The sequence below is a fragment of the Apostichopus japonicus genome, chromosome 20 (genome assembly GCF_037975245.1).
Source record: "Apostichopus japonicus isolate 1M-3 chromosome 20, ASM3797524v1, whole genome shotgun sequence".
Classification (NCBI taxonomy): domain Eukaryota; kingdom Metazoa; phylum Echinodermata; class Holothuroidea; order Aspidochirotida; family Stichopodidae; genus Apostichopus; species Apostichopus japonicus.
In genome coordinates, this window is record NC_092580.1 from 34811122 (window position 1) to 34833881 (window position 22760).

Below are 22760 nucleotides of genomic sequence, written 5' to 3' on the forward strand. Positions count from 1 at the left end.
CTACATATACCAACCTTGACATTACTCATACCAATAATACTGACACAATCATCATGTACTGACATGAATACAAAACAACTGCATATACCAACCTTTACATTACTCATACTCATAATACTGACACAATCATCATGTACTGATATGAATACTAAGGAACTACATAAATACCAACCTTTACATTACTCATACTCATAATACTCACACAATCATCATGTCCTGATATGAATACAAAACAACTGCATATACCAACCTTTACATTACTCATACTCATAATACTGACACAATCATCATGTACTGATATGAATACTAAGGAACTACATAAATACCAACCTTTACATTACTCATACTCATAATACTGCTAAGTCATCCATGTACTGATATGAATACAAAACAACTGCATATACTAACCTTTACATTCCTCATACTCATAATACTGACACAATCATCATGTACTGACATGAATACAAAACAACTGCATATACTAACCTTTACATTACTCATACTCATAATACTGCCACAGTCATCCATATACTGCTTTAAATCTCTGTCCTGTAAAAGAAATATGAAAACATCACCTCATTATTAACGAAAAAAAATTATGAAGGTGCACTGGATTTGATTTATGGAATGAATCAAGTTATAAGGAAACATGGATCCCTCAAGGCATAAAGTGAAATCTCTGCTACCATAAAGCTCCAAGTGGTCTTTGTTGTTTTGTTTTGTGGATACATTAAATGTGTTTGACAAACCATTGTTTTTCATGAAGATGTGTTTCACACATTTCAAGATATTATTTAACACAACATTTGTAGATGTTATAAACTGACATGCCAGTGGCTCCCTAGCTGTTGTGAAAGTAAGTAGTGAAATCATTACTATAAATTATTTCTTACTATTTTGCATCATTTCTTTATATTGAACAAGCAAGAACCTTTCTTTATTTCTTAGGCAGGGCATGGCTCTTTACTCAACAGATTACAAGACAGAACAATAAAAGCCCATCATAAATATTATAGACTTACCAAGTATTCAAAGACCAAGGTAAGAGATTTCTCTGTGTGTACAATATCGTGAAGGGTGACTATGTTAGCATGTTTCAACCCTTTGAGGAGAGACACTGTGGAGAAAACATGATGACATATGTATCACAATATCACATTCTCATGTCACATGTTGGTATTAAAATAAACTGATTCAATTAATCCATTGGATAAGTGTACCATGAAATGCATAGATTGACAAGTGAGCTAGCTATTCTGAACTGCCAGCATTCAAATAACTAAACAACAGATATTTATTCCTGTATTGCCCAGTAATGGTTCATACATGGGGGGTACTTCTAGAGGTGTAGCAATACATAGTTCATTGTCCCAGTTCCCCCTCCCCCCATGTCCGGGACCCCCAAGAGTTGGTTATGACATTTTGAGCAAACATATTACATCTTTCAGTAAAGCACATTTGACATGAAGTAAGAGTAAAGGGCACCAGTTCTCATTCTCCTTAATCATATACAACAGTGCTGGATATGTCTGCTTACAAGTTAGCAGTGAACCCTGGACCATTCTTTAAAGAGAACTCCATATTAACTGCATTGTTCAAACAGCAATGTTGAAAGACTATCTAAAGGAAAGAATCTACTGAACTGCCAACCATAAAATATCACTTGAATTCCGCAGGTCTTAAGACGTGGCAGTAGAAAATCAATAGAAAACTGCTTCTCAACACATTAAATTTGTTCAGAGTAAGGAACATATATCTTTAGATATCAACATCTATGCATAATTTGGAAGCAAAACTAAACCACATGATTAATCACCAACTAGATAGTAAACAAAATGCCTGCTTTGATCTGACATAAAATTAATGAGATCTGCATCATAGACTCTTCAACTGCCTTAGTCCTTGTCATATCAATTCTCGTGTTTGCTTGTCATACAACATTTCATTATACTGTTGCTGCTTGCAAACATATTATAATTACAATGAGAGGCTAGTCACTCATGGTAGCAGTAAGGCAACTGGTGTTATATCTTCACAGTTCTTTATGTGTAAATACATTGCTGTGAACAAATCATAACTTCATTGTCTTCACTGTGCTTGGATTCATCTTTCTTGCCTAGTCATTAATTAAGCTTGTTCAGCTAACATCTGACCAATGCTAACTTTAATTCCCTTGAACAACATTGCAGTTGGCATGGTACATCTACCTAGTCAACAAGAATTCAAAGTTCTGATAAACTGTCAAACTTGTTGTTTCAATTTACACTCATTTTGTAGAGATATGCTTGTCATCAGCAATTCCACAAAGGCACCATTTGTTTCAAACATGAAAATGAGCCTTCCATTAATATGCATATCACATATATTTATACCATTCAGTTTCAAAAGGATGTATCAGCCACATTAAACAACCCATCAGGTATATATGCTAGGTAGATATATATCTGGTTACATACTATACCTAAAATGTGTTAAAAGCCAATGAGTGGTACATCCCTATTGGTTCTTTCTAACATAACCAAACTGGAGGTTTATAATTTGTTCATTTCTAAATATTTACCTCCGGGAGATGGTAAGACCATGGAAGAAATGAAATATGACAAGAACGATCACAGTACAAGATAACTTAAGAGCCCGGACAATACAAGAACACGAGTGACTAATACTTCAAAGAATGTAATGCTTAGACTCAATCAGAAATCAGAGTCATGGATGATGATGCATAGTAATTATCAAAATGTTGGCTATCATTTAAAACCATAACTAAAGTGTGTTCATCTTAATTAAGTGGACAATATATATGTATTTTATAGTATAACACCACCAGTATTAATTTGATAAATCTAAAAGTAACCAAACAAACCAATGGCTGAGGAAATCCTTAATCCCTATTGATCTAAAATGACCTTGACCTCCAACAAAATCAATACCATACTCGTGTTCAGTAAAGTTGACCCTACATAGCAAGTATGAACTTACTCTACAATCATGTCACACTTTACTGTATAAAAGTTGACCCTACAGTACATAGCAAGTAAGAACTTGCAAGTAAGAACTTACTCTACAATCATGTCACACTTTACTGTATAAAAGTTGACCCTACATAGCAAGTATTAACCTACTCTACAATCACGTATCACTTTACAATATAAAAGTTGACCCTACATAGCAAGTATTAACCTACTCTACAATCACGTAACACTTTACAATATAAAAGTTGACCCTACATAGCAAGTATTAACCTACTCTACAATCACGTAACACTTTACAATATAAAAGTTGACCCTACATAGCAAGTAAGAACTTACTCTACAATCACGTAACACTTTACAAAGTTGACCCTACATAGCAAGTAAGAACTTACTCTACAATCATGTCACACTTTACTGTATAAAAGTTGACCCTACATAGCAAGTATTAACCTACTCTACAATCACGTAACACTTTACAATATAAAAGTTGACCCTACATAGCAAGTATTAACTTACTCTACAATCATGTCACATGTTACTGTGAATGATTATTAAATGCTAAGGCAGCAACAACATGCTCTTCTATTATTATCAACATAATTCTTTCTATATCTTTTCACAAATAAGTTCTGATACTGTGAAGCAAATATTGTTGATGTTATAATCCATAAAGCAACAACTAAACCAGTCATAGACTGTTGTGCAACTATCAATGAAATTATAATCAAGAACAAAAGCTTGAATAAGTAATCCCTTAAAGTCTCAATGTGTGTTTGCCAAATATTAACTTTGACTTTTCCAGCTTTCTGCTCTAAAAGCGGAGTGAAAATTACACCGTTCTATGCAATTTTCATGTTAATAATCATTATTTTTATTGAGTTATCTGTCGTTAAACATTTTGAGCTGAATAAAATTCGCCAGATTTTTTAATGAGTCCGTAGATTCTACACACTTCATTCAAACATTTGCAAGCCCCGCACAGATAATGCGCCAATCAAATCTCTCTGTTTTCTTTACGATCGTTAGGCCTGTGTGCTAGCCAGTGTTAGGTCCATTCTCTTGAATAGTATATCTTTCTTTCGGTCTTACCAATGTAGCTTGTAAAATTGTGTCATTTCCTTCCATTGCAAGGAATAAACAGGTGTTTCCAGACGTTTCCTTTGTGAAATTGGGTAAAAAAAGTGGACGATACGAGTATATATAGGTTATATTTGTGTAATGAACATGCTGATATCGGCGGTCGCAGTGATTTTACTGTAAACTGTTCGCGTCAGAAGGGCAACAGAAAATAAATTTCTTTCTTTCGATTGCGACAGCGTATCTCCATTAAACCCACCTGATCAGAGTGCATTAAGAACAAGAAATATTGAATCTGCTTTGGAAGTTTGTTTCCAAAATTCATTTACAAACACACATTGAGACTTTGAAAGGAGAAAATAACTGAACCAGTCATAGACTGTTGTGCAACTATCACTGAAATTATAATCAAGAACAAAAGCATGAATACGTAATCCCTTGAAGGAGAAAATAATGGCATCAAATTACCATTATTAAATGATACCTTGTACATGTCAAATGCACACTACTGGATTCATCACCATAGCAACAATGTAAACATGAAAGTCAAGCAACCAATCTAAGGTAACCTGAAATTTTCAAAAGAGCAAATTCCATCTATCATCCATTTACTAATGAGATAGATTCAGGCTCTGACATAAAGCCTTACAGAAAACTACGATACATCTAAGAACAGCCAAGATGAAATTGCTTTTACCATTTCCTGACATAAGTCAACAAAATGTCTGACACTTTTATAGGCAAGAAGTGAGGATTGGACTGCTGAGGAGGCTAGAATGGATATGACCTTTACAGATAAATTTTAATTCCCCAATTGCCCTGTCTGTCCTTATTTATTTGATAAATCTGGCACATTTAACCCAATTTTTTATATTGATGAAGTAAAATGGGAAAAGGAAGGAGATGAGTTTCTTGAGAAATAATGAAGAGAACACGACCAGAAGTATGTTAATGTGATGATTTTGGCTCAACCAAGTAACAAGCTTTAATCAGTGTATGCTGATATAACACAAAGACAAGTAAGAGGACAGCCCAGTTCTCTGTTAAATAGAGCTACAATCAAGACACTATAACCAGTCTGACCACATGGACACATAGTCCGACTGTTCTCTGATAAATAGAGCTACAATCAGGACATTGTAACCAGTCTGACCACATGGAAACAAAGTCCTGACCAGTGCTTCCTCTAAGAAATTTCCCATTGAGTCAAAATGGCTAATATCTGAATATCTGACTCACACCGTCCTGTGGGAGGGGTCTAAGGGGAGGGGTAAAATTCTGGGAAAATTATTTTATTGAACCCAAAACACAATTGGTCAATGTTTTTGTGACTTTTCAAGATTTTACATTTTGTCGACAGTATTAGTACCAGGGGCGTAGCCAGGATTTTCAAAGTTGTAGGTACGACTATCTGAGCGGAGCGCCACCATCGGTTGGCGCGAAGCGTACAAGAAAATTTTTGGTTTTACAAACCCCCCCAGATGGCCGGAAACCGCCCTTCCCGAGTGTTCACTTTGGTTCCCTGGCCTCTTGGTAACTTGAGACACCTCATTCAATATCACTTTTAAACCAAAAACAAACAAGTTAAAAAAGTACTTAATTCAATACTAAATAATGTATTTAAAATTAGCAAGGTACATGTACAGAGTAAGCCAGTAGCAACAAAGTGCTGCAGCTCTATAAAGTCTGTTAATCAACGATAGGCTTATTTGACTGTGGAATGTTTCTCAACTGAAATATTATCTGCGTAAATGGGTTCTTAACTAGATGTTAAAAAACTGACAAGATCGGATCCTAGTCTTTTTGGGCAGGTAGAGTGTTGATTTAAACGGCACGCGATAGAAATGACAGCCTAGATGACAGAAGAATTTGGCCATATTTTTGCTATGTTCATTTCAACAGTTTTTCCTGTCTAGACTCTAAAACTCGTCCAGCATGCTTATGGATTTGAGTTATGGGTGTTTAAAAAAAAAAAAAAACTTGGCCAAAAAAGTGTAGGCCCGGGCCTACAGTGCTACATACTGGCTATGCCCCTGTGTACTAAACATCGGCCAATCCAATGTCTGATTTTATATTGAGGCATGGAACCCTGAGCTTTATTTAAACGATGATTGCTAAATAATAATAAATTAGTTCGTTGCATATTACGCTTTATTTTTACAAGCTAAATTTGGCTCAAATATAGTGCACCACTTGCAATGCCGGGTAGGAATTTAGATTTGGCTCTGGGGGGCTATTTTGTAAAATTAAAAGTTAAAGACGCCCCCCCTTAATGTATTTACGAGGGTTTTTTTAAGGTTTAAGGGGGCGCTTTTCCAAAGTTCAATATGCTGTTTACGGAAAAGGTTGTAAGCATTCATCAGGATCAAGTAAGCACAGTTACCCTCTTCCTAGTTAGCTGCGACCATATAGCAAATTCATTGAAAGTTTAATTGCCAAAATTTGCGATCGTTTAGCAAATAACATCAATCCACCGAATATATGACGAAAAACCAATAACCCATCAACTGAAATAGAAAACACAGGTTTACTTCTACTGAAGGTGCCCTTTTCTTTAATCATTTTTTTTTCCGTGTGTGGATAAAATCACCCACCACCAAATACGAAAACCATTATACCGCTGAAAAGTAATCGAAGTTAAAACCTTCAATTCATCGCCTCAGCAACGGTTTACGTAAAATACAACATACCCTCTCTAAGACATAGCACATACCTTCCAAACAACTGCCGATTTCCAGCAATTTTTTTTTTTTTTTTTGCAAACCGATATGTTAGGCTACATTTCCCATTGACTTAGTGTGGTGGTTAGGCTAACATGTGGTCGAAAGTTGCAGTATTTCATGGATATTTTAGTTCTAGCTAACTGCGTCACAATTTCAGTGAATAAAGAGATGCTTAGGCTAGATTTTCCCGTTGACTACATATGGTGTTTTGCAACCTTGCGTGCGACGATAGCAGCAAGGAAAGTATGTAAACAAAGCTACGCAAAGTATTGTTATTATTATTATTTTTTTTGCAAACCGATGGTTAGGCTATATTTCCCATTGACTTAGTGTGGTTGTTAGGCTAACATGTTGTCAAAGATTGCAGTTTTTCTTGGATATTTTTATTTGCGACACAACTTGAGCAAATAAACAGATGGCTAGGTTAGAGTTCCATGTTGACTTAGTTTGAAGTTAGGCTACCATGTGGTCAGAGATTTTTGGGGATTTGAGGTTACTGTCGCTGGTACTGAAATTGCTTAGTTCCCGGTGATTGTGCGCGACCCTCCCGCACTGCTTCAAATTTGATCAAATGTGATGCGGAATTGTGAGAACTGTTTGTGCGATTCGCGCTGCTACTGCAAACCCTAGCTAAAGCAAAAAGCATGTCACAATTAAATTTACACCTGATATTACGAGGGCGATTTTTTTATATTTCTTTTTCGCCCTTTTCGGAGGGCTTCTTAGCACTTGCTAGGCAAATCGCCCGACGCCCCCGCTTATTTCTGACCCTGTTGCAATGTAATGTAAGGTAGGCTATACAGATATTATATTTAGTACACTGGTAATGCGAACCATCGTAGTGTAGGCAATGCATCAGTGCACGTGCAAGTTACGTTATATGATTTAGCTTTACAGCAATCGAGCTAAATCTATGTGACTGTATAGAAAAACAGCGCTACGGTAAAGTTAACGATCGCTAATTTAACATTTCTGACGATAAATTGGAAACAATTTACAGTAATAATTTCTTCACTTCAAGTTGAAGTTCTGAACACAGTGCCTTTTGAAATGATTTTTTTTTTCTCTTCACACTGTATAAAATTCAGGAGAAAATGAAACACTCTTTTTTTTTTCTCTCTCTCTGAACGCCAGTGCGTCAAATCGGCAAGCCATTGCGTCAAAATCGTGTCATAGCGGAAACACTGGTCCTGACTGTTGTTAAATAGAGCTACAATCAGGACATTGTAAGGTCCAGTCTGACCACATGGGCACATAGTCCTGACTGTTTTCTGTTAAATAGAGCTACAATCAAGGCATCGTAACCAGCATTACATGTGATTATTGTAGTTTCATGACTTACATTCTTGTGCCATTAACTGAGAGACAAAGCCAAAACTGGTCAATTCAGGTTGAAGAGTCTCAACAGAGTATTCCACTGTCAATCGATGCATGTAATTTAAGGCAAAATACAGGCATGTTCTTAATGACTGCACTTCCTATTAATCACTTGTTCTATAGCTATGAACTAGGACAATAAAAATCAATTGGCACTTACCTTCCCTGATGGCTGTACAAGGTGCCCCTTCCTCATGTTCCAGGGTGATTTCTTTCAAGGCCACAAGCTTGTCTGTTAATCTACTTTTGCCTTTAAATACTGTTGCATATGTTCCCTCCCCAAGTTTGTCCAATTTGGTATAAGTTTCTCTCTTCCCAAAACCAATTTCAGACTGCAAAGAAATGAAATGTTTGCTTAAAAAAAACTAAACAATAACACTGCATATCACTCACAGTCCAGGTTACAGTAAGTTTTTTTCATTACACTGTTTTATGCAGGTCACCAGGCATAGGCCCATGGGAATCAATGGTTACCTTAATACAACAGTCAAGGTACACCTGTGATGAACCCTGTAACTGCAGGGCCCTGGGGAAACAACAGGGTTACAACTGTCCGGGCACCTAGATCTAAAGAACCCAATTAATGCAGGGCCCTTGGCAAGCTTAGAGCAGACAAGGTATGCAGACCTGCAATGGACACTGTTATTAAAAGCAAGGCCAGGAGGATGCAGCCAACAAACAGTCAAGGTAGCTAGTTAGGTCTAATGGACACTGTTAAAGCTAGGCTGTGAGGATACAGACCAACAACAGTCAAGGTAGCTAGTTAGGTCTAATGGACACTGTTTAAAGCTAGGCTCTGAGGACACAGACCAACAACAGTCAAGGTGCTCTAGCTAGGTCTAATGGACACTGTTAAAGCTAGGCCAGGAGGATGCAACCAACAAACAGTCAAGGTAGCTAGTTAGGTCTAATGGACACTGTTTAAAGCTAGGCTCTGAGGACACAGACCAACAACAGTCAAGGTGCTCTAGCTAGGTCTAATGGACACTGTTAAAGCTAGGCCAGGAGGATGCAACCAACAAACAGTCAAGGTAGCTAGTTAGGTCTAATGGACACTGTTTAAAGCTAGGCCAGGAGGATGCAGCCAAACAACAGACAAGGTGCTCTAGCTAGGTCTAATGGACACTATTAAAGCAAGGCCAGGAGGATGCAGCCAACAAACAGTCAAGGTAGCTAGCTAGGTCTAATGGACACTGTTAAAGCTAGGCTCTGAGGACACAGACCAACAACAGTCAAGGTGCTCTAGCTAGGTCTAATGGACACTATTAAAGCTAGGCCAGGAGGATGCAACCAACAAACAGTCAAGGTAGCTAGCTAGGTCTAATGGACACTGTTAAAGCTAGGCTCTGAGGACACAGACCAACAACAGTCAAGGTGCTCTAGCTAGGTCTAATGGACACTGTTAAAGCTAGGCCAGGAGGATGCAACCAACAAACAGTCAAGGTAGCTAGTTAGGTCTAATGGACACTGTTTAAAGCTAGGCCAGGAGGATGCAGCCAAACAACAGACAAGGTGCTCTAGCTAGGTCTAATGGACACTATTAAAGCAAGGCCAGGAGGATGCAGCCAACAAACAGTCAAGGTAGCTAGCTAGGTCTAATGGACACTGTTAAAGCTAGGCTCTGAGGACACAGACCAACAACAGTCAAGGTGCTCTAGCTAGGTCTAATGGACACTATTAAAGCTAGGCCAGGAGGATGCAACCAACAAACAGTCAAGGTAGCTAGCTAGGTCTAATGGACACTGTTAAAGCTAGGCTCTGAGGACACAGACCAACAACAGTCAAGGTGCTCTAGCTAGGTCTAATGGACACTGTTAAAGCTAGGCCAGGAGGATGCAACCAACAAACAGTCAAGGTAGCTAGTTAGGTCTAATGGACACTGTTTAAAGCTAGGCCAGGAGGATGCAGCCAAACAACAGTCAAGGTGCTCTAGCTAGGTCTAATGGACACTATTAAAGCAAGGCCAGGAGGATGCAGCCAACAAACAGTCAAGGTAGCTAGCTAGGTCTAATGGACACTGTTAAAGCTAGGCTCTGAGGACACAGACCAACAACAGTCAAGGTGCTCTAGCTAGGTCTAATGGACACTATTAAAGCAAGGCCAGGAGGATGCAGCCAAACAACAGTCAAGGTAGCTAGCTAGGTCTAATGGAGCCCCCTCCCCCCTTTAAGTTTTGCCATGGATTAGCAACCACACAACAGTAAGGTAGCTAGTTAGGTCTAATGGACCCCCCCCCCCTTTAAGTATGGCCCTGGAGTAGCAACCACACAACAGTAAGGTAGCTAGTTAGGTCTAATGCCCCCCCCCCTTTAAGTTTGGCAATGGATTAGCAACCACACAACAGTAAGGGAGCTAGTAGCTAGTAGCATTGTTTAACATTAAACTGTTATGATACTCTCATAAAAGTAATATGGCACAACATGCACATTTGTTGAATTAACCTGTGACTGCATCATTATACATTGCAGGGTTGTTGTAGATAAGATTATTCAGCTAATATTGGAAATGACAATGGGAGGGTGGGGAGTGGTGTTCAGCAGAGCAAATGAAAATTTATTTGTCAGTGCAAAATATCAAAAATATTCCTGGAATATCTGTAAATATAAGATGCAGCGTGCATGGCTATGACGTGTGATTACATATAGACAGAAACATAAAGCTGCATAACAAATACATACAACAAACACACAACTACACAGGAGGTTCAAAAGATCTTAAAGCAAGTAATATGGAATGTTTACTCTTATAATCTTATCAGCCTGTGCAGATTGTTTAAGTGTTGGGAATGTGAGGGTTATGGTTTTGATGGAATTTATGCTTCCATTATGCTATGAAGGTTCTTCTCATGTCACCTAGTCAAATCATTAATTGAAGTATGTAATTAATATCCTGTGGGCCAAGGCAATACCATCCATTACATTAACTACCAATGACATCAATCACACACTAGATGTATCATTAAGCTGTGACCTGATTCTACATGGTGTAGAGAATATGAATAACAGAAGTCACGAGTGAAAGACTAGTTCAAAGTTTCTCAAACTCATGTACAGTATCAGTTTCACTTTATTTCTAATATCTGTCTCCACACACCACCTGCACTCCCCCCCCCCTCCCAGAAATGACCATTTACTGGTAGAGGGGTTGAGCTTGAATACAATAGCTGTGAAAAGACAAGTGACCCACAACCCCAATGGAAGATCTGAGATAAACATTTATAAACATCATTAACTATATCATGTAGCTTGTAAAATTTAATGTAGTGAGCAGAAACTACTCCAATCGAAACAGCTACTGAATGTTACTTAAAATTCAGAAAAGAAGTAAAACAATTTAAAAAGTTGAAAAATGGATCTGTACATAGCACTGACAGCCTGGTCATAATTTGAAGCTATATAAATCCTTACCAAAGATGCCCTTCTTGACCGTCTAGACATCTTTTCATTTGAAGGAGGACTAAGGCTGAATTTTTCTAAAAATTGTTCTGGAAATTGCATGTCCGCTGGTAGAGATAACCGTTTTGAGATATCCTGTTAAGTAAACAGAAGACAAAAACCATTGTAAGATACAATTCTTGGAAGATGTGAAGAGCCTAAGGAGACATGCAGCTTTGATTACATTAACATGTTATCAGAGTAATTCTTAGGTAAAGTTTATATAATGTAAAGTTATGTTTAGTTACATGTAAAGTCTGTTTTAATCTCTTTCAATTCTATAAAGAACAGTAAGTTTGGAAGCACTCTGTAAGCTTGGTAGATGTTTCTTAACATTGACTTATATTAATCTGGATGAAATTATAACAAAATACAACAACATTGAATGAATGAGACTGGATATTATGACCTCCAGAGAAATTAATTTATGAAGAACCATGCAAGTAGACACATCTATATTAATGTCTTCCTAAATAATTCATTAAATATTAGATAACCAAGGAGGCACACAACTAATACACATACTATATAACTTGAAGTGTGATGAACCATTTCTTCATTAAAGTACATCAGCCTACCAACACCACCACTGCACTGGATTATAATCTATTATTGAAGGAAACTTACATCTAGATAGGTTTACAGTTATCAGTGGTCTACAGCGGATGTGCTGGAATGTACCATGACACTATTCCAATGACAAACTGACAGATCGTAACTTATTACACTGTGCCACAGTTAAATCAGACCAATATGAATTAAGGCAGAGAATGTGTTGCCATAGTGACAGGGCACTAACGATTCTATATATTTCATTTTGTCAGCAGCTGAGATATTAGCAGTAGCTCTTATGGGAGGACTCATAGCAAAGACTAAAGTATTGAATGCACTATTGCAAGCTGCTATCAAAAAGGCAATTTGAGGACTATCAAACAAACACCAGTCTCATATTGTGTCACCTATAGTATTTGCTTGTATATTATTCACAGCAAGTACAGTAAAATATGTTTATAGTATTGATGTTGCGAACTGAGCAAACCATTAATACCAAGTACCAGTAAAATGTGTGTATGATATGTTGTGAACTGAGAAAATATTGATAGCAAGTAACAATAAAATGTGTGTATGTAGTATTAATGTTGTGAACTGAGCAAACCATTAATAGCAAGTACCAGTAAAATGTGTGTATGTAGTATTAATGTTGTGAACTGAGCAAACCATTAATACCAAGTACCAGTAAAATGTGTGTATGATATGTTGTGAACTGAGAAAATATTGATAGCAAGTACCAATACAATGTGTTTGTAGTATTAATGTTGTGAACTGAGAAAACCAAAATAGCAAGTACAGTAAAGTGTGTGTAATATGTTGTGAACTGAACAAACCATTAATAGCAAGTACAGTAAAGTGTGTGTAATATGTTATGAACTGAGAAAACCAAAATAGCAAGTACAGTTAAGTGTGTGTAATATGTTGTGAACTGAACAAACCATTAATAGCAAGTACAGTAAAGTGTGTGTAATATGTTATGAACTGAACAAACCATTAATAGCAAGTACAGTAAAGTGTGTGTAATATGTTGTGAACTGAACAAACCATTAATAGCAAGTACAGTAAAGTGTGTGTAATATGTTGTGAACTGAACAAACCATTAATAGCAAGTACAGTAAAGTGTGTGTAATATGTTGTGAACTGAACAAACCATTAATAGCAAGTACCAGTAAGATTATATGATGCATTATCAATCTCTTCAAACATTCATCTGCAGCAGACAACAATGGAAGATTGTAAAAATTAATGACAAAATTAAACAAGTGAGATTCTCTGACCAGTCCTGAAACTGTGTGAAGGATTTAGAATATATCTTCTGAGCTACATTCTGTAAGTATATATAGTCAGAGCATATTAAATTTAGTGTTATTCAAAAACTGCTCAGGTCAAGTAAGTTGGTACAGTACAATGCATACTGTCTGATTCAATGCTAAAACAATAGGTGAGCACAATTGGTATCATAGATCAACAGCAGTTAAAGACACACGTCTGAGACCACTATATATACATCTGTATTAGAAGACCAATATACATCTGTATTAGAATAAACTGTTGAGGACTCACAGTCTGAGTATAGTGAAGACAAATGACAGGTTACAACCCAGTAAATCCAGCTATCATATCAAGTACTGAGTCTCATGTACAATATGGTAAAACAATAAACTAAACAGCACAATTAATGGGAAAAGAAAGCCATCCCAGAGTATTACAAGGTCTGCTTCCTGTTTGCACTGTGCACTAATCCTCTCAACAGACACGATCCACAACACAGAGCATTGATACATGATCAGCTACTAGGTGCTTCCTCATATCTACACTTAGCTAATGTGAATGGAACCTTCAAATTATACAAAACACATGCACTTAAAAGAAATTATTGTAACTTTATGCAGACTAGTTCTACAGCATAGCAATCTACTGTACTATATACGTGCAACTGCAATATATTGCTTCCATTGTAAGGGTATGCATGTATTCCATACTCTCAAATATGATGCTTCAGCCTATTGCAGCTGAACCAGAAATGAAACATTTGAAAATTCAATCAAACAACGCAATAAACATGTGGGACACAAACTTTTCTGGATGAGACATTACACGACAAAATAAGGAGCAGCAGAGTGTTTTAACCACCCTGCTCTTAGAACCTGGGGTTCCCAAGTCTCAATGTTATACATGCAACATTGCAGGTTGATGTGTTAACATAAACAGCTTACTACATGCATTAACACCCCCCCCCCCCCAACCACTCTGAATTGAGCACTGACAACAAGAACACAGACAAATCGCCAAGTTAACCTGTACAGGACTTTATGGTAGTATTAGGTGAACAGTGAGGAAGTTTGTCCAACTATTTATTACTCAAACATTACATTTAAATTTAAAGTTTTCATTGCTCCCAAAATTTCCATTGCTGATGCAGTATTTCAGTGTTGAATATGGCAGCACAATGAAGATTGTATCCATTCATCAGGGATATAGAATAAAGTACATTAGTGATGGGAACACATTCACAAATTACCCATATAGGTACCCATATGTTCATTTTTGATAGTCCACAAGATACCCATCCATCAGGCATATAGGACTTAAAGTAGACTAAATCTGATCGTTTCTGCTGATTTATCTGATTTGAACTGCAAAGGAATGACAGATTGTTGAGAATATATTTTATCATGTACACACATGTATACACATGCATTATGCATGTATGAGCATCTAAACTATAACATGTGATGAACTGTTGTTATGTTATAACATTTTGTTTTTCTTGTTTCATTTCACAAAGCTCTTCATTGGTTACCATGACATACTATAGATGGCATAAGGAAATCTTCTGGAATATAATCAAAGTTCAAAGAGATAATCACTGCACTTCACCTTTGATTGCCAGAGAAGTATCAACATTTCCAAAGGCATTTCAAACAAGAAAAAAAACAGTGTACAAAAAGAAACCCACACTGTAACAAACCATCTGTCCTGCATGTATTTGTGTTTAACAGTTAAATTACCAAGCAAATGTAATACTGAGGTAGTTCTAAAACACTATCCAAATTTGTATAGTCTCATCATAAGTAGGCCCCAATCATAGTTATATTTTCAATTTGTTTATACTGCTAACTGATAATATGTGACTGCAGGACTCCTGAGGATAATATTCAATGAGTTATACCAAAACAGCTCAATGCATCTCCAGGCCAATAAGATTTAATTGACCTAGACTTTTGTTTTCATGTAATGAGGTCAGTTCTGTCTTGAGGAGATTAATAGTATCAGGAGAGATGACATGGTAAAGCTGAGTAACAATTAACTCTGAGCTGGTTCACAGATAATGCCAGGCTGTTTGACTGCAGTCATGCAGTGTCCCAATCTCACTTCAATTTCCTTGCACAATTCTTAATAACTTTCGTTCTGCTGGTGCCTTTCTCTGGTCAAAGTACATGTCCAAAGTATTCTGCACTGTTCTAATTGGAAACAAGGCTCAACTTCACTTACAAATGTAAATTTGTAGTACCGGTAACCTGCAGTGATGAAGAGGAAAATGACAGGACAACATACTGCCATTCCCCCCCCCCCCCCCTCCCTACCAAAAACAATACCACCAATCAAAGGATATTGTATTGCTATTATGACATTCTATGAGTTGTTAACATGAATATTAAACTAAGGAAGGAATCATTATATCAGATTCACCTTCATTGTATAAGTCCAGTCAATTCTGACTTATCAAAGTAAAATGCGGTCAATGCCAAGTTTCCTAAGCTGGCTTAAGGTTTAAATAAATATACACAACATGCACAAAAAAATGCTTTAGAGCTATTAACAGGTTTTCAAACCCAAGCACAATCTTCGTGCACAAGCTTATGCTGTCGAAATCTGGAAAATGTAAGTGAACTTCATGAAACACAAGGGTGTAAATCTCTCTTTGATGTCTGTATTTTAGGAATGAGAACGTATCAGTAAGCACCTGGGACTCAGTTTTGTTGGTTTCATGATTGCTATAAGTGGGTGGCTAATGCTTGGCTAACTGTTAGGCTTGGGGACAAGGAAAAACCAATCATTACGGCTTTGCTGTTTAGATGCTGCTAGTATCATTATCTGATCAAATTTTCAGGAGATGTTAATAGCTTTGCTCACAATTACACAACATTTCAAAATTATGTTACCACTATATGTAATTCCATTGTTAAAATGTTCTTAATCCCTGGGGTAGGATGTGATAATTTGAGAAACTAATTGAAGTTAAGCACTGAGCTAACATCATGACTTGAGATACGTACTTCACTAAACCTTCTCTGTAGTTTAGCAGGGGGTCTTTGTCTCCTACGCACTGGAGTGTGACCATGACTCTCGTCTGAGGCTCCTGATGTATGATCACTTTCGCCATCTGAATTCCGCCATCTATGATCTGTTAATATATCTAAAGGAAAAATGAAAAGCACTTTAAAAACAGGTCTCTAAGTTGCAAAATTCATGCTAAAAATATAACACCTTCTTGATAATTATGGGGGGGGGGGGGGGATGGGTATGTTGTATTGCAGTTGGGTGGGAAAGGTAGGGGAGGGTATGTTGTATTGTAGTTGGGTGGGAAAGGTAGGGGATGGATATGTTGTATTGCAGTTGCGTGGGAAAGGTAGGGGATGGGTATGTGATATTGATTTAGCTTTAAAGATAAAAAACATTCTAGCAGTACTGTACTGTTATGAAGACTTTGTGATAGAGAGAGAATGCCAACAATGGCTTGAAAGCAAACTCCATCCCTGTCTTCCTAATTTGAACACTAAGAGATTATTTGTACTGTGTACACTGTACTATATGCAACTCTCCCTAATTAGTTAATTTGTCTGCTTCATACCTTCACCACATCTATTTCTACATTTCACAAGTCATGATACTATCCTCATGAACCAACAAGTGAAATACATTATATTAAAATACATGTTATGTTATTATTATTATATATTGCATAGATTGGTCTCTGTGAACAGAGCCAGCTAAGCTAGTTACCAACCTAGCTACAATTTAACATTCTTGGATGGATGGTTACTCAAGGATCCTCTCAATGGTTGATTTGGCTACTTGGCTTAATACCTACCCAGCTACAATCTAACATTCTTGGATGGTTGGTCACTCCACTATGGATCCACTTTGTCAGAATTTTATTCATAATTGAACTCACTTATACTAATATTTCTACAAAAAAGTAGCATTTTCAAAACTTAGGAGCAATAAACTTTCATTGCCTTTGATATCCAATTTGCCCAAGACTGACTGGACTGTGTCTAGAGGGACCTGGTAACCTCATGACCTTCAAAGAAGAAGGCAGTTAATTGCTAAAGTGAAGAACATTTTTAACTATAGAGAAAATTGATAGGTAAGCCATACATTTTAAATGTCACACAATTGGGAGGCACAGCTTCTCAGTTAGAACATATACCATGATGACATTTGCAGACCATCTACTGTGATACAATTAACAGAGAAGAGTTGATGGAATAGCCAATCAACCTAACAGTATCTCCAATTAGGAACAAGATTTTAAGATGAGGTCTACAATAAACTAGAAAGGCCCTCCCTAGAAAGGAATATTCTGTGGGAGCTGTGATTTAATAAAATACTTGGGTCAGATCCATGATTCCAAAAGTGCTCTGATATGCCTCAGTTTGAAATCAACACTATGTATACATTTGGAGACAATGCAATTCTTGATCACAGGACAACTGACTCTATACTGTATGAACAAATCAAACAATGCTTCGACTTGTGTGTATGCCAGGTCCTGATTGGCTGCACATATGGAAACATTGTTTCTATTGGTAAACTTACTCTCTACCCAGCAATGAAAACTTCCTTGAAACAGACTATCAAAAAGAAGCTGAAGGCTAACTTTTCACATTCTCCAAGAAACAAACAAAACTGGTATGAAATCAATCAAATCATTGTTTCAACATTCCTATACTTTCTAATACAGATCTGCAAATTTGCATAAATGCCCCAGTTTCTTTCACTTGCTTTAACAGACCCTAAATCTTGAAGCCTCTGTTTGTAGATTAATGAGGCTGAGCCAATCAGTTGTCTACACCAGAGCTTTAAACTGCCGCTCTCGAAGTAAACATCTTCCCCAAAGCGCTGCATTTTCTGTACACATTTTATGCCCCAATAATTTAGCAAATGAAGCAATTTTTGTTGGGATACATGTGTTTGCAATGCTGCAATAATTCTCTCTTGAAATCTCAAAACCCAATCTCTTGTCACGGGAGGAGAAGTTCCACCTGTCTTTGACAGGAAACTAAGTAAACAGGATGGATATAAAACTGATAATTGAACGATGGTGCGTGTCACAAACTTATATGGGAAATAAATACACTATCAACTATAAAGCACTACTGCAAGTAGCTGAAGGCTAACAGAGGAAATGTACTGTACTGAAGTAGAATTAAGCACACTAATCACCTTGGCTGTATAAGACAATAATCTAATAATGCCTGACCACACTTATCATCACTTTAACAGCACAACACTGTCCTTCCATACAGGTTGACAAGGAAGCCTAACTACTGTCCTCAGTAGTTACTATACATGTGATTGCAAAATGGCAAATAAGCCTGAAATGTGTACTTCATTATATCACACCTGTTCTAAAAGGAGTAAATTACTAACCTAAGGATTGCAAGTCAAAAACTACGAATATGAAGTAACATTCAAGTAAGCTTTAGCGAATGTTATGTTCGTTAGCAGGTGAACAATAAAAACATGTGGGGAGCTTTAAACCCATATTGAGGGAGGTCTGGTGTATGATATAATCATGAAGTTTGACAGGTGCACAGTTGGTGTATTGTTTGAAAGCAACAATAGGCATACAGTAGGCTTTAGACATAAACAATTACAAAAGCTCAAGTCTTTTGGCAAGCCAAGATAGCAAAGGGAAGTGCAATCAGGGTTCCTACTGTATGCAGCACGCACTATCTTTCAAAGCTCTTTCATGGTTAACCTGTTAGACCCATTAATCACAGAATGTGGAACTCTCATTGAATAAGAAGTGTTGTCAATGACTGATAACTACAAACATAAAATATACATTAGATATATTTCAAATAAATGGTTGATATTTTGTGCTTTCATAAAATCTACATGTGTGCGAACTAATTTGGGATGAAGAAATAAGTTAAGCAGGAATGACCCGCAATAAAATGTTTCTGCAGTATTATGCAGGAATCATACAATCGCGTGCCCTAATGAGAACAATGCTATCCACCCTGCATTATTACAGCTCAGTTGGTGGTATAATGTATACTACCCAACCTATATTATTACGTACAGTACTTAGTATCCCACTCTATATTATTACATCATAGCTTGTCTTATACTGTAACATACTACCCGCCTTCAGGCCAACCAGTGTTGAACTGACAGTTCAGTGTTCTCCGTGCTGCTTTGGTTAGCTGGGATTTTCTTTCCAACAATGAGGAAACAGTTTCCTTGACAAACTTGAGATGGGCCCAAAGGTATTTAACCTGTTGCTACAGAGTGAGATTGCATTTCTCCTTGTTCATGACCCACTAGGGGTGACTCTGAAGACCTACCATAGGGGATGTATTCAACATGGCATCTTGGCAGGATTCCAAGGATTAACCAGTTGTCTACTGTAGGTAGATGAAGAAGGGAAACCCTGTAGTGCAGCTCCCTCACCACTACACCAGTGTCCCGGGTGAATACCCTTGGCAAGCTGTAAAGGGCCTTGAACTAATACTCTTCCCCTCGTAGTTTAATTCAAGAACCTGTTCATGAGTCGGATTGGTAGGTATGTACCCTTCAGATCCACTGTTAATGCTCATGTGGCCTTTTGGGGGCATTTACATGTTAATGGAGTTGAAAGTGTTTGGTCTCACAAAATTTTTGTTCCTATTTTTCACGTTGAGGATTGGTCTCCAAATCTTGTCCTATCTGGGTGTGAGCAAGAATGACAATGGGCAGAGAGGTCCATCTTCTCCCATCAATCTCACTACCCAGCCATTGTTTTCTATTTCTATTTCCAGAGCAATGCATTTGTTCTTGGGTGCTGAAGTAGATTCCCTCACCCCTCTGAGGTCTTGTGGTAAACTATACCTGCAGTACATCCAGTACCCCAGGGAGACAACATCCAGTACCCCAGGGAGACAACATCCAGTACCCCAGGGAGACAACATCCAGTACCCCAGGGAAACAACATCCAGTACCCCAGGGAAACAACATCGAACCTGCAGTACCCCAGGGAGACAACATCCAGTACCCCAGGATGACAACATCCAGTACCCCAGGGAGACAACCTCCAGTACCCCAGGGAGACAACATCCAGTACCCCAGGGAAACAACATCGAGTACCTGCAGTACCCCAGGGAGACAACATCCAGTACCCCAGGGAGACAACATCCAGTACCCCAGGGAGACAACATCCAGTATCCCAGGGAGACAACATCCAGTACCCCATGGAGACAACATCCAGTACCCCAGGGAGACAACATCCAGTACCCCAGGGAGACAACATCCAGTACCCCAGGGAAACAACATCGAGTACCCCAGGGAAACAACATCGAGTACCTGCAGTACCCCAGGGAGACAACATCCAGTACCCCAGGGAAACAACATCGAGTACCTGCAGTACCCCAGGGAGACAACATCCAGTACCCCAGGGAGACAACCTCCAGTACCCCAGGGAGACAACCTCCAGTACCCCAGGGAGACAACATCCAGTACCCCAGGGAAACAACATCGAGTACCTGCAGTACCCCAGGGAGACAACATCCAGTACCCCAGGGAGACAACCTCCAGTACCCCAGGGAGACAACATCCAGTACCCCAGGGAAACAACATCGAGTACCCCAGGGAGACAACATCCAGTACCCCAGGGAGACAACCTCCAGTACCCCAGGGAGACAACATCCAGTACCCCAGGGAAACAACATCGAGTACCTGCAGTACCCCAGGGAGACAACATCCAGTACCCCAGGGAAACAACATCAAGTACCTGCAGTACCCCAGGGAGACAACATCCAGTATCCCAGGGAGACAACCACCAGTACCCCAGGGAGACAACATCCAATACCCCAGGGAAACAACATCGAGTACCTGCAGTACCCCAGGGAGACAACATCCAGTACCCCAGGGAGACAACCTCCAGTACCCCAGGGAGACAACATCCACTACCCCAGGGAGACAACATCCAGTACCCCAGGGAGACAACATCTAGTTCCTGCAGTATCCCAGGGAGACAACATCCAGTACCCCAGGGAGACAATATCCAGTACCTGCAGTATCCCACTGAGACAACATCCAGTACCCACAAACTCAGGACCATGTCCTTCCATTGCTTGGCATATGTAGAGCTGGTAGGAACAAAGTCCATTACATTCTTAACCCATTATTACATTATTACAGCACAAAAGGACTTAGTTAAAATAATATATAAAATTCTAACCACCCTACATTATTACAATATGCACAATTGGTGTTAATACTGTAACACACTGCTTACCTTCACCATTACAGCTATTGACCAGAGTAATACACATAACATGTACTATCCAATGATCTACACTATTACAGAACTGTATCAATTAGTGTTGTACTGTTAACATACTACCCAACCTACATTATCACAGCATAGCTGGTGTAGGCTACACAATGAAGCACACTACACTCACCTTCTTTGGTCTCATTTCCTTCAATGTTCATATTCTCTGTCAACTCTGAGAGTGAGTCCTCGATGACTGAGTTACTCCTGAACGACTGAGATAGCCTTCTCTTTAGTCTCTTCATCTTTCTATCATAAGAGTCTCTTTCTCTACTCGTGGTTTAAAAAGGTTTGTTTTGTTCAAAATCAATATTGGAACACAGGCTGCTGGTTGTCACTTCAGGAATAGAGAACAGCTACAGACATGCCCCCCATATAAACATAATCCTTAGGGATGGCACACAGCTAGGATGTACAAACAGTCACCAACATGTCATGTTGAACATCATGATCACTGGCAATAGATACAGTCAAAACCTGCAAAGAAGAAAATCATAATACTGTAATACTGCAGCACTGATACCTTTACCATTGAACTCACTTTAACTGTGAGTATTCATACCTGATGACATTAGTTCATGTTGATAGCACTTAAGGATTACAACACTTCATTTATTGTTATCAGTGACAAAACGGGAAATATCATAGACTATAAAACAGAAGTCTGTTACAGTATGAATGAAACCAGAACTCAATTACTGTATCTGACTATCAAGTCAGACAGATTTGCATCTGAATGGGGACTTTAACCAGAGGGAAATCCCCACCCACCCCTCTCCCCCAGCACATACTTGCCTTTAAATACATTACATATGCAGCACAAGAGTACTTTGCAAGCTCTTAACCCTGGCTGAAGTTAATACTGTGGATGTAGAGCAGTATCAATCCAAACAGAGTCAGTGCATGGTTTGATGACTGGGAATCATCTAACATAATACCACATAATAATACCACGAAAGAAAGACAGAGGGACATTGTTTGTTGTTGGTAATTTATTTTACATGCTCACTCTACCAACAAAGAGCTGAATTTGCATTTGTAATAGTTAACCCGATGAGATCCATTGATATTTTGA

General features: G+C 38.3%; 1 protein-coding gene across 2 annotated transcripts in view; it reads right to left on the reverse strand.

The window, feature by feature from the left end:
- Window positions 1-22760, reverse strand: part of LOC139960858 (cyclin-dependent kinase 17-like) — a 73847-nt gene that overhangs the window by 30529 nt on the left and 20558 nt on the right. For both annotated transcript variants that reach the window (XM_071959490.1, XM_071959491.1), the window contains exons 2-7: window positions 21816-22162; window positions 16416-16555; window positions 11557-11679; window positions 8310-8481; window positions 1023-1117; window positions 487-549 (exon numbers count right to left, since the gene is read on the reverse strand). In XM_071959490.1, the coding sequence (XP_071815591.1) occupies window positions 487-549; window positions 1023-1117; window positions 8310-8481; window positions 11557-11679; window positions 16416-16555; window positions 21816-21930 (708 nt within the window). In that variant the 5' untranslated portion in view covers window positions 21931-22162. The remainder of the gene's footprint in view (window positions 1-486; window positions 550-1022; window positions 1118-8309; window positions 8482-11556; window positions 11680-16415; window positions 16556-21815; window positions 22163-22760) is intronic.